Consider the following 12,560-nt stretch of genomic DNA (forward strand, 5'->3'; position numbering starts at 1 on the left):
TCCAGGGAGTTTTCTCTGCGCACACCTTGGCCGGATGCAACACGTAGGACCCTCTGCCACTCTTTGCTCAATCTGTGGTGGTGGGCAGAATTCTGTAACTGCACCCCCACCCAACAAACCAGGTCCAATCTGCCTGAGCACTGGCCTTACCTGGGTGGGGACAGCGAGCCTGGGAATGTCGTCCAAGGAAGACGCCGTCTCCTTTTTCCTGCAAAGAGGGAGAAAGAGGCGTTTCAAAATGGAGCCACCCATTCCAGGGATCGGGGGGGGGGCACCTTTGGGAACCCTGCTGCTGGAGGGCTCCAGGTGTTTCTCGGCTTTGGAAAGGGGGCCCCTTGGAGGCCAAGAACAGGCACGATTTCAATCTGCGTGGACAAACCGTCAGCACAAAGCTAGCCCTCTTTGGCCACAGTCGTTTGGCTTTGATATCGTATCGTCTGCCTATGAAATAAGGCAGAACTGGGTTGCTGCATTTTTAGGGGGTGGGGGGAAAGCGGCTTCCCTTTGGCCCTTTCAACACCCCTCCAAATACGGAGGCCGCAGCCAGAAAATTGATAGGCAGGAAAGAAATCAAGCAAGTAGAGGAACAGGCACACAATCCTGCATTATAGCCCTTTCTCTGATCCTTCTCAGCATCTCAACCAGCTGGTAGAGCTGCTCACCTTTGGCTTATGTGACTCTACAAAAGCTCTCCTGGCCGGATACTATGGCCATAGTTATAGCATGCGCTTAAAGCGCTGTGATGCTACTTCCTGGCTTCCCCTAAGGAATCCTGGGGGATTCAGTGCTCCTTCTACCCCCCAGAAGCCGGGTGCAGCAGGGCTCACCTGAGCTGTGGGGAGGGAGACCGGGCCGGCTGCCCCCTCTCGTCCAAGGACTGGCTCAGCCCGTCGCTCTGCCCGCCTCCGGCCAGCCGCCTCTTCCCCTTCCACCTCTCCCGCTTGTCCCGCAGCTTGCCGGGGTCATCCTGGTACCGCTGGATGTGGAAGGAAGGGGGGCTGTCCAGCTCCTTCTGAGACGCCCCTCGGCCTTTGTCTGCCGGGCTCCGGAAGCTCCAGCTGCTGGCCAGACCGCCAGGGTGGGCGAGGGCCAGATCCGTGGGCCTCTCGGGGTACGTGAAGCTCTGGCTGATGCGGATTTTGGGGCTGTCCTGCCTCCCCAGCCCATTGGAGTCCTCTTTCGCCCCAGGTCTGTCCTCTTGCTTCAGTACAGGGGCCGGAATGCCACTGTCCACAGGAAGCCGGTCCTCCTTGCCGCCTGGAGCTTTCTCTTCCGCCACGCTGCTGGGATGCGCTTGAGGGGAGACCCCCAGCTCAGGCGTGTGGCCCCCTTCCCCCCTGGATGGGCCGCCTTCCCCACTGCTGCGGGGGTCATCCACCGAGAAGGCAACATGCTTGCTCTGCAGCTCGTTGTGCTCCAGGCCCCTCTGCCGGCGGAACGCCCGCTTCTCCCGGCTGCTGGCCAGCCCTTTTTGGGAGAGCGGAGGGGACTGGTCCCTGCTGCTGTCGCCACTGCTCCCGGCTCCTTCCTCGTCCTCTGCCTTGCCTGTCTGGTCCAGGGACACCTCTGTGGGCTCTGCCGAAGCCTGGCTTGAGACGTGCTCCTCTGGCTGGTGTAGCCCGTTCACCTGCTGCCGCTGCTGCTCCGCAAGAGCCTGCGCGACTGCTTCTTCCTCCCGCTTTTTGTCGGCGATCATTTGATGAAATCTAGATTGCAAGATTGGGTGGAGGGAATCAACAGTTGGTTTAATGGGGGACGGTAAGAGTAAATGAAGGGAGACACCACAAAGGGCCTTGTAAATGAGCGCAAATGCTGAACAACGCCGGTCCTGGCGGACTTTTGGTCTGATCCGGCAGAGCTCTCCTCCTGCACCCCAGTTTCCCCCCCTGCGGCTCAAAATGCTCAGAGTGCGCCTTGCCCCCCTCACCTCTTGCGCTGCAGGTGTCCTCGGACCAGAGCCTGAACAAGGCAAATCCTCGCCTTCTGCAGTCCATAAGACTTCCGCTCCCGGTACCCGCGCCACGCTGACTGGATGTAGAGGGCTGCGTTCTCCCTCTCCAGTGCCCTCCGGATGCGGTAGGAACGCCAGCAAGCCTGGGGGCCCCCAAGAAGGACAGGTGAGAAGCTATGCGTCTTTGCTTCTCACATTGTATTGTGTTGTTTCCCCCACTGCAACTTGCTGCTGTTTTTACTGGCTACAGTTTAGAAAGTATTTATTGTAATTGTTAAGAGTGAATCTATTATTTGCTGATATTTAACTTTACTGTGTACTATTGTATTCTAATGGACTACTGAATATTACTTTATTTATTATAAGTTGTTTAAAATAATAATCAGATCCTATATAAAAAGTCACAATAACTTTTAAAAAAAACTTATACCAAATAAAGCAGTATGCAATAAGGCATTAGAATCCAAGAGTAAACATTAAAATTAAACATCAGCAAGTACTGTGATGAAATGAAATGTCTGGGGAAACCCAGCCAGATGGGTGGGGTGTAAATAATAAAATTATTGAAAATATTATTATTATTAGCAGGTAGGGGCAGATGGACCACCTGGCTTCTGGTCCATTTCACGTGGTGTGGACTGAGGCTTCCCATCTGCAAATTAATTTGCTGCCTGTCGGTGCAGGAAATCCCTTGTAGAACGGGCTGGACTCTGCACAAGGGAGCTTCTTGTGTTTCAGTGAGGTGGGGAGAGGAAGGACGCCCCTCCTACCTGCAAGGTAACGGCTGCCTGCTGAGCCCGCAAGAAGCGCTTCCTCTCCAGCACCATCCGCAGCCAGCTCTGGAGGACGATGATCTTGCGGATGACTTCCTTGTGGAGGGTGTCCTGTAGCACCTGCCGAACGGCCTCCTTCATGAACACCTGCAGAGGGAGGGAGGGAGGGAGGTAGACGCCAGCCGGGGTCACCAAGACTGGCCCCATGTGCTGCTTGGGAGTGACCGCAATGCCCGTTAATTTATTTTGTAAAACTTCTATACAGTGGTGCCTCGCAAGACAAAATTAATCCGTTCCGCGAGTCTCTTCGTCTTGCGGTTTTTTCGTCTTGCGAAGCACGGCTATTAGCGACTTAGCGGCTATTAACGGCTTAGCGGCTTTAAGAAAAAGGAAACAAACTCGCAAGAACTCGCAAGACGTTTCGTCTTGCGAAGCAAGCCCATAGGGAAATTCGTCTTGCGGAACGACTCAAAAAATGGAAAACTCTTTCGTCTTGCGCGTTTTTCGTCTTGCGAGGCATTCGTCTTGCGAGGTACCACTGTACACAGCTTGACTGTAAAAACAAAACAAAACCTCAAAGCGGTTTACAAAAAAAGGTAAAGCAATAACATTAACAACAGCTAAAGGACTTTTGAAAAGTTAACAACAGACTAAAAGCTGGTTAAAACACATCAGCTTTCTAAACATCAAGGTAGGCTTGTCTGAACAAAAATGCACTTAGTAGGTGCCTGATATCAATAGGCAAAGAGCTCCAAAATGAAGGTGAATCTGTAGGATGCTGTAGGTTTTAAAGTTTAGTGTTGTGTTTTGCTTTAAATGATGTTGTTTTATGTTGTATACCACCTGTATACATATATATCCAGGGCTTTTCTCTAGTAAAAGAGGTGGTGGGCCCTGCTGAGCAGCCAAAGTTGATGAGCCTAAAGAGCTGGCAGAACACACCTGAAAGGTGCCAGAAATCCAGTGGCTTTCAGCTGAAAAAAGCACTGTGTATATCTAAGAATATAGGTGCATGTAAGAATGGCTGATAAAGATGATGGACTAAGCCAAAATGGCGAAAATGGCCGGTAAAATGAGAGATCAAGAGGACAATAAATTTAATAAAGAATGGGGAAATTTTATAAGCTGCTTGAAAGAGCACTGTAAGCAATTAAAAACATTGGCAGGATTGTAAAAAAACAACACTTGCCATGAAATGAGAATCATGGTTACCATTGAGTTTTAAGAAAATTTAGAGAATAAGATACGATGCAGTTTGAAAAGAATATTTAGGGAAACCATGGAGGGAAGTCTTGGGATTCTGAGAATCCTATTTGTAAAATGATTATGATCTAAGTATGATGACCATTGCTAAAAATGAAAACAAATTAAAAAATTAAAAGAAATAATGAATATAGGTGCATGGGTGTGAAGTGATTCATACAAGTTTTAAAAATAAATAAATGTACCCCCAGGAAGAGGGGCTTTTGCGCTCAAGACCCCCCTCGCGGCTGGATCTCCACACACAAGGCTCCTGGAGGGAGATTTGGTTGGCTCAGAAGCAACAAGAAGCCCCACAAGGACAGACCTTGGTCTTCCCGATTTGGTAGCTGCCGGCGCCCAGCTGCAGCTTCGTCAACAAGGCCGCGATCTCCTCCGTACAGGCTCTGGCACTCTTGGGCAGCAGGACTTGGAACTGGTCGACAAAATCCTGGGGAGGCAGCGACAAGAAGCAAACCACTTAGCAAACATCTCCAGTTTCTGAAAAGGAGATGGTGGCAGGTGTAATTGTCTCTGTGCCCAAGACCCTGGATAGATGATGCTGGCCAGAGCGTATAAAAGTAGAGGTGCATAAACTAAAGTGAAATCTTTCAATGCCCCAATGAATTGCACACTTTTGGCCCAGACCAAGCCAGGAATAAAGCCGGCCAGGGTCTCTGATGGATGCTGAAGCAAGGGGGTCTTCTTCCCTGGCATGAGGGCAAGGGAGAAAGCTGTCTGCTCCACTGCTCAGTGGTACCTGGAAGGTGAACTTGGCACTGTAGCCGGACTGGCGGATTCTCACGGTTTCCAGCATCCCTGTGTACCTGAGCTGCTGGAGCACGAGGCGCTCGTCGAAAAGGAGCTCCCTCTGGAACAGAAAGCAGGAGAGGGTCAAGCAGAGATCGGCCTGCGCTGACCTCCCCCTCCCCGATGAGAAGCCCCGTCCACCCCAAGGGCCGTGGTTTGCTGAGGTCACCAGCACTCTCTGGATCCTGCACACTGGCAGAGCGCAAGTCCGTGCCTGGCAAATGGAAGGAGCAGGATTCGACCTGTCAGAGCTACAACTAATCAGCCCATCGTGCTAATTCAAGATTAGCCCATGTGGTGCCCCAAGAATGAGGTGGGACTACAGCTCCCATCATCCATGACTGCTGGAAACTGAAGCCCAAAAGCACAGATGGTCCTCATCCCCGACCTGAGAAGAGGCGCTCCCTGCTCCTATGTAGAGAGGCATTGCTCCGTCTCTTGCGCACCACGGCGAGCGCTACTTCTTAGGTTAGCAGTGGAGCACGTCTGTGGCCTTTCAGACGCTGCTGGGCTCCAGGCTCCCGTCACTGTCACCCCCGCCCCTGCTGGGAGCCCAGCGACATCTACGTCGGCTGCTCCTGTGCCAGCATAATGCAACAGCCTCCTGGGGGAAGGTCCTACCTTTTCCGAGTTGGAGCGGATGCAGCGGATGAAGAAGGGTTCGGCTTTCCCCAGGGTCTCCAGGAGCTTGTTGAGAGAGGTCTGCAATGAGTCACAGGTGCGAGAGAGGAGTCAAGCGCTGCCCCTTGAGAGAGCTGGTCTGGCAGTGGGGGGGGGGCGGGGCAACCTAACCGCTTTGGGTGGGCTGCATCCATACAAGTGGTTAGAATGTCGGACCAGAGCCTGGGAGAGACAAGGGTTCAAATCCCCCTACTGGACCACGAAGCGCTCACTGGGCGTGACCTCAAGGCTTTGCCTCTCAAGCCTAACCTGCCACGCAGGGCTGTCGTGAAGATTAAACAAGCGGGACGGGGGAATCGTGTACATCCCTTCAAGCTCCTTGGAGAAAAAGGTGGAATACAACCAAATAACTAATAAATACGAGAATAAATCAAGGCTTCTCAAATTTGGGTCTCCCCAGCTGCTGTTGGACTACAACTCCCATCATCCCTAGCTAGCAGGACCAGTGGTCAGGGATGGAGTTTAAATGGTGTGTCTCTGTTTCTCAATTTGATCCTTTTACATGGTTTTGTATGTATTGTGGTATTTTACGCAGTTATTCTTATTGATCACAGTTTGGTATTTATTGTAATTGTCAAGAATGAACTTCTGTGTAATTATTCTTTGCTGGCGCTTTGAGAGTTAATTCTATTATGTGCTATTATAGATTATTGAATATTACTTTAAAGTTACGTTTTATCATGACTTTTTGCATTGGATCAGATTATTATAAGGTGCATGTTCTTTGCTGCATATTTTTGTTGCTTCAAACCGCCTTGCGTTGAGTAATGCAGAAAGGCGGTATACAAATTAAAAGGGAAATGAAGGGATGGTGGGAGTCATAGAACAACAGTTTGAGAAACCCTGGAATAAATCACAGTGGCTGGCCGGAATCTCAAGGAACTTTGTGTCTCGGTTAGTGGAAGCTCCCGGCCGTGTTTCCCTCGGAGGTGAGGGGCCCCTGCTCACCTGGAACTGAGCGCTGATGCTGGGCGGCTTCTTCTTCTTATGCAGGTGCAGGAGGGACTTGGTGGTCCGGTCGTGCAACGTCATGCTCACAATGAGCTTCAGGGACTTGGAGTCCAGCAGGTTCTGCAGCCAAAGGGGACACAGCTAGAGAGCCACACCCTCCACGGAGCGAGCCCCAATCCCTCTGCAACGGCACTGAGCGCGAGGGGTTCAATTTGCACTTCCGCTGACATCGTACAGTTGTGTGGGTGTGTTGGACAACAGCCAAGCACTGCTGTGCTCTGGTAATGGGTCTCAGCGCCCCTGATTTCACGCCTCCTCATGAGGACTGGAAACTGCGTTTTGTTCCAAGCTAAGACTGTGATGCCTCAAGTGCTGATCTCTGCTCAGAAGCCCTTGGAGAGTTAGTGCCACATACCAGATGGAGTGTCAGACTAGGACCTGGGAGACCCGGGTTCTAAAATCCACTCTTAACGGCCACACCACACCAGCTCTCTCATCTGCTTCAGAATATTGCTGCTTATTTGTTTTTAAATGGCGTTTTCTTGGGCAGGGAGGGGGAGATGCAACTTGTATACATATCACAGAACCATAGGCTTGGAAGGGGCCACGGGGATCATCTGGTCCAACCCCTGCAATGTAGGAATCTTCTGCCCCACGTGGAGCTCGAACCCACAACCCTGAAACCTAGAGTCTCAAGCTCTCTCTCTATGCATAGCAAGTTGACTCTGGTACTGCGTCAAATTCACACACATTTTGCAGGGTGCGACAACATGACACTTACACAATTTATTTATTCTATGCTGTCTTTCATCATTATGCCCCCCAACCACCTCTGAAACGGTTTCTCTTCTCAAGGAAATCTCTGAATCCACCCAGCTTACCTTTGGGATGGCCTGTTTTTGCTTCGGGCCTCTGCTCTTCCTGTTAAAATATACACATATATATCTGTATTTTCAAAAGTTACTGGCGCGGTGAGTGCCAAGCAGCAGCCCTGGTTTCGTTAGTTCAGCGAAGCCACGCCTAGCAAATTAGATGAAGCAAAGCAGGCTCAGGGAGCCAGATGATGAGTTGGCGACTCTAGGGGTCCTGCTCCAAAGGGTGGCATGGAAAGCGTGTCCCATGACACTAATCCCGCGTTGCCAACTCCTGCAATCCGGCAAGGCACTTCCTTGCTTTGATTGTAAGCCCCGAGCCTTTGAAAAGTCAGAATTTCACGCCCTCTTTCTGTTACGCTTGAGCTTTTGTTGCGAGCAAGTCAGTAAGAAACCCGAAGGGTGGTCCCTGCAGCTGCTAACTGGCACACAAGGTAAGCTCTTCCAAAGATCTGCAAGCGCCTGCTTAGCTCCACACTTGCCACTCTCCTCCTCCGTGCAACTTTTGCAAAGCACGCAAGTCTTGGTTTTCCCTCCGCCCCCCCCCACTCCACCGCAAACTCACAGGAAGTGGCAAGTGGGCCTCTGGAGCCGGCTGAGAGATTGAAGGAGCTTGCGGGGATCTTCGCCCTGCCAGGGCAGGGCCTTGATAGTCCTGACTATTTGCTCATGCAAGTCCCTAAGACACGACACACACACCCGACACGAGGAAACACAACACACACACACAGAGAGAGAGAGACAGCCGTGAAGAGACAGAACCACCAGGGATTAAACAGAAGAGACCCATCATTGCCTGGCATGCTCAAAGGATGGATGGCAAGAGAGGAGATGGTCCTGGAGTGGACCTGCTGTTAAACGTAGACATTTGGGGTGTGTAAATGGGGCTGCTGCTGCTGCTGCCTGACTACAATCACAATTTAGTGTCCTTCATATGCATGAATTATCAAGCATTAATTTGACAATATTGCTCCTCCCTCCAAGTTTTTACATAAAATGCCTGTTCAGATTCCTTCCAACACTGTTTGCAGAGCTGAATTATCTCAGGATTTATATATTGCATATATCTCAGCTGGTTAGAGCCTGGCGCTGATAATGCCAAGGTCACTGGTTCAATAATCCTTGTAGGGGCCAGCTGCATATTCCTGCACTGCAGGGGGCTGCGCTAGATGGCCCTCGGGGGTCCCTTCTGACTCTAAAGGTCTCTGGATCCGCCCGATAGCCCTGGCTCTGCACAAATGCTTCTTGTTCCACGTTTAGCTTCCCAGGCTCAGCCAAGGAAGATCTCCTCCAGCCCTTCATTCATGCACCATGCTTGTGGGGAAGAGTGCCTCCACACACACACAAAACCCTTACCTTTGCCACCCTCCAGAGAGAGGCACAAACCAGAAAGAGGACAACAGAAATGTGTGAAAAGCCACTCCTGGGCAGATGAACACTTCACAATGCTTCTGGGCTGTGCTGACGGCCTTCGGATCTGGATTATTTGCATAAGGCATGCCCCCACCCCTCAATTTCTCAAAATGTTTTGCAATTTTTGCACCACTGAGTAAGCTGAGAACAAGGGGCCATGACGGCTGCTGCAGCCAGGACATGCTGAGCGGACAGAAATTAGCCCAATTCAGACCTTTATGCTACGTCAAGGCCGAGGTTACAGCTGCGTCTCACGGTGGGTGCCAGCGCCCTCTCCTGCTCTGCCCGCCCTGTGTGCTTGCTTCCCTGCGCCTGGCAGGCACGGAAGGTCCGTCTGCCCAGGATAGCGCCCCCCTGGCTGTCGAGCCCGCTCCTCCGCTCCTCCGCCTCTCCCCCACTTACTTCTTGCTTCCGTACGAAGCAAAGATGTCCTCAAAAGCGTTTATATCAAACTCCTCAGAGCAATCAAAGGAGAAATCAAGCACTGAGCAGCTGCAAAAAGGGAGGGGGGGGGGACACATGCAGAGAGAGGCTAAATAAACAGAGTAATACAGAAGCCAGCAAAGAGAACGGCGGCGGCAGCGGCAGCGGCAGGAAGGTGACGGGAGATCATCATATCCCTCCCCCCACTCCCCAAAGTCTTCATCCTCCACATCAATTGCCGGCTCAGATGCCCAGAGAGGAAAAGCGGGTGCAAGCAACTGATGCTTTTGGGTGGCAAAGGACGGACACAGACTCCACCCCCCAGGAGGGACACAACATGCTGAAAAGAAAGACCCAAGGAATCTGGAAACAGGGAAGAGGCTGCAAATATGCAGCTGCAGGAGAAAGGTGGTGCCCTGGTTATTAGGCCAGGCCAGTACTTCCCAGACTTTTGGGGGGCCGCTGCCCTACCAGTTCCATGAGCTTGCCCCCAGGGCCCCCTTTATGCAGAATTGCAGTTTGCACGACTCACTCAGGAAGGCAATAACCCAGTGAAGTTCCCCCATCCCTCCAGATAAAATTGGGGCAATGCCTGGATCAGGGATGGGGGGAAACTGCATCTCTCCCGACATTACTGGGGGGACTGGAATGGTGATGGGGGTTGGGGAGGCCAGGGACACCTGTAGGGCTGCCACCGCCCGACCTGAAAAGGAAAGGACGCATTTCTCTTTCAGAACTAACTTTTAAGGTCAGTCGAAGGATCAGCGTGATGGGTGCTCTTGGGAGTGGTTGGATTGGAGAAAGGTGCTGAAGGGACCAGCCCACTTTAACCTTCCTTCCCCCTATGACCTCCTTAGCTAAAGATTTCAGATGGTTAAAGGGGTGGGGGGTCAGCAGGAGGAGCTGCTTTGGGATTTCATGGGGTGCCTACCTCTTCCTCCATAATCCAAGCACTGGCTGGGGAGACAGGAAGGCAGAGAGAGAGAGAGAGAGAGAGAGAGAGAGAGAGAGAGAGAGAGAGAGTGTGTATACCCAGGTGGATGCAGAGTACAGGTTAGTGATGGCGACAAGGAGGAGGAAGGGTGAGGAACCTCAGGCCCAGAGAACAAATGCGCTCCCCCCAAGTGTCTCTGTGTGGCCCTTGGAAGTGGCCACACGCCTCGCAGGCCCTGCATGCTCTGCTTACTTATGCTTTTGCCCCCCCCCCCCCGCCACTCAGAGGTGTCCCACTGAAAAGGGTTCCTCACCCCGGAAGCAGAGGGCCTGCGCATCCCTTCGGACTGCGGGGAGAAGGGCTTTGCGGAAGCGAAGATGCTATAAAGGGAAAGCCCGAAGAAGCCGGTGGGGGGGAGGCAGGGCCCCAATCCAGACACAGCAGTGAAGGGGAGAAGCTGGCTTCCCCAATGCACAGACCCAGAGTCCTCAGCCCCTCCCACAAAACCAGGACATCTCTCTCCCCACTCCACCCCAGGCTTCTCCTTTCCGCTAGAGTTTCTTCAAGTTGCCCCCACGCCCACCTTCCGAGGGAGTTTTGCCTCTCAGCTTGTTTCAAGCTTGTGTGTTAAAGTCATGAAAAGGCACCCAAAGGGGTATTTGTGAAGGCAACAGGACTACTCGGGTGGGACGAGAAGAAGGGCAGGGAGTGATACAATTCAAGGCCTCCCCTTTCTGGTCTAAAGAAAATAAGAGTAGTAATCAAAGCCTACCGATAAACTCTCTCGATTGGGGTGTTGGCTTGCTGCAGTTCGCCCAGGGGTACTCTGGGTCCGTGGCGGACCACGCCTGGCAGGGAAGAAGAGAGAGAGACTCCGTTGGCACTAAATAGATTGCCAGTCGCAACAAGCGGTCTTTCCTCCGCACTTTTTGAGGTGTTGCTTGGTTTCAGTCGCTCGGAAAGGCTTCCTGACAAAGGCAAGGAGGGAGCCTGCATTCCCCTTGCAGGCGTTTTTGTTTTTGTGTCAGCTCTTTCCTGGCCTGCTCATCCAAACGGACTCCTGTGCGGTTTATTATCGCGTAATCTGTTATTAGTTTACAGAACACTTAATGCCAAAATAAGCTTCACAGCAGTATAAAAACCAGTTAGGAAAACATTAGCATCTGATTTCCCTTTCTCCCCTTGTGTGTTGTGTTGTTTTAGGTTGTAAGCCTCCAGGGGCAACCTTGTCTTAATGGACTGTAGGTAAGCTGCCCGGGGAGCCCTTTTGCCTGAAGCGTGGAGTGCAAATGCTCTAAAACCAACATTAAAATATACACACACGTAATTAAAATGCACGGCAAAACAAACCCACTGAAACAACATGGTAATTAAAACAGGAGACTCAGGTCGAGAGGCTGAGGAACACCTGAGCAAACAGATACGTCTTCAAAAGCTATAGGGATGAGAGCAAAAAAGCCTGCCTCACGTTACCACAATAAAGGAATGAAAAAATACAAAATCAACTTTAAAACCAGGAATGCCAGATTTAAGGTGGAGGGAGCGCTGAGCCAAGGAGGTGTAGAATGGAAAGCGAGAGGGAGGAGGGCGTGAAAATAATAAATATTTCGGGGCAGGGCACCTAATCTTATCCTTGATCACAGCACCATATTACCAAAGTCTGCCCCTGAGATGACGCCAGGGAAGGAACCTGGGATCTCGCGCAGGCAAGGCAGGAGCCACAGCCCTTCACAATGCAATAACAGACGAGAAGCGATCAGGAAACTGCAGATAAAGGAAGCGGGCTGCAATAATTAATTCAAGGGCCTGAAAGAATAATAATAATAATAATAATAATAATTTATTATTTATACCCCGCCCATCTGGCTGGGCATCCCCAGCCACTCTGGGCGGCTTCCAAAAGAATAAAGGAAGGTTTTAGACGGCTCAATAAATGATATTAGCCTTGGCACAAGCTGTGCCTTCCTGGGGTCAAAGCTATCGCCATTATGCGGCAAATAATTACCAGCCATTAAAGCTGCAATCCATCCCTTTTCCAGAGGAGAAACCCGGCTTTTAGGTCTGTTGCAGCAAAATGCAAGAGAGGAGTCTTGGCGGCACCTTAAGGCTCAATGCCACAGAGAAAAACAGGCGTATTTTTAAGGTGTTGCACTTCTGACCCAGCAGGAAAAAAGTCCTACAAGCGGCAAAGCATGTAGAGTGCTTGGGCTCAAGAGAGGCTTGGGTTCAAATCCCCAGCAGCCCATGAAGCTCGTTGGGTGACCTTGGGTTGCTCACTGTACTCTCCTGCCTTGCAGGGCCGTTGTGAGGGGGAAATGTGTCCGGAGGCCAAAGTGTTCCTTGCCTCCAGTCACAAAACATGCAGGAATGCATGGTATGCAAAATGAACCACGGAAAGAAAAGAAGGGAAGTAATTGACTTAAGGTTGTTTAAATGAACAACCTTAAATCAATTTAAGTGGCGAAGGGACGCGGGTGGCGCTGTGGGTTAAACCACAGAGCCTAGGACTTGCC

General features: G+C 51.3%; 1 protein-coding gene across 7 annotated transcripts in view; it reads right to left on the bottom strand.

Moving 5' to 3' along the window:
- The window catches only part of MYO9B (myosin IXB), a 45,587-nt gene that overhangs the window by 8,951 nt on the left and 24,076 nt on the right, over positions 1 to 12,560 (bottom strand). For 4 of the 7 annotated variants that reach the window (XM_079961138.1, XM_079961136.1, XM_079961137.1 and 1 more), the window contains exons 14-25: positions 10,820 to 10,895; positions 9,093 to 9,182; positions 7,843 to 7,956; positions 7,287 to 7,326; positions 6,403 to 6,525; positions 5,395 to 5,475; positions 4,724 to 4,834; positions 4,292 to 4,414; positions 2,722 to 2,871; positions 1,928 to 2,094; positions 828 to 1,706; positions 151 to 208 (exon numbers count right to left, since the gene is read on the bottom strand). In XM_079961138.1, coding sequence (XP_079817264.1) covers positions 151 to 208; positions 828 to 1,706; positions 1,928 to 2,094; positions 2,722 to 2,871; positions 4,292 to 4,414; positions 4,724 to 4,834; positions 5,395 to 5,475; positions 6,403 to 6,525; positions 7,287 to 7,326; positions 7,843 to 7,956; positions 9,093 to 9,182; positions 10,820 to 10,895 — 2,012 coding nt within the window. The remainder of the gene's footprint in view (positions 1 to 150; positions 209 to 827; positions 1,707 to 1,927; positions 2,095 to 2,721; positions 2,872 to 4,291; positions 4,415 to 4,723; positions 4,835 to 5,394; positions 5,476 to 6,402; positions 6,526 to 7,286; positions 7,327 to 7,842; positions 7,957 to 9,092; positions 9,183 to 10,819; positions 10,896 to 12,560) is intronic. The other 3 variants (XM_079961139.1, XM_079961140.1, XM_079961141.1) reach the window with 3 other exon arrangements.

This window comes from Podarcis cretensis (assembly GCF_951804945.1).
Source record: "Podarcis cretensis genome assembly, chromosome: 18".
Lineage (NCBI taxonomy): Eukaryota > Metazoa > Chordata > Lepidosauria > Squamata > Lacertidae > Podarcis > Podarcis cretensis.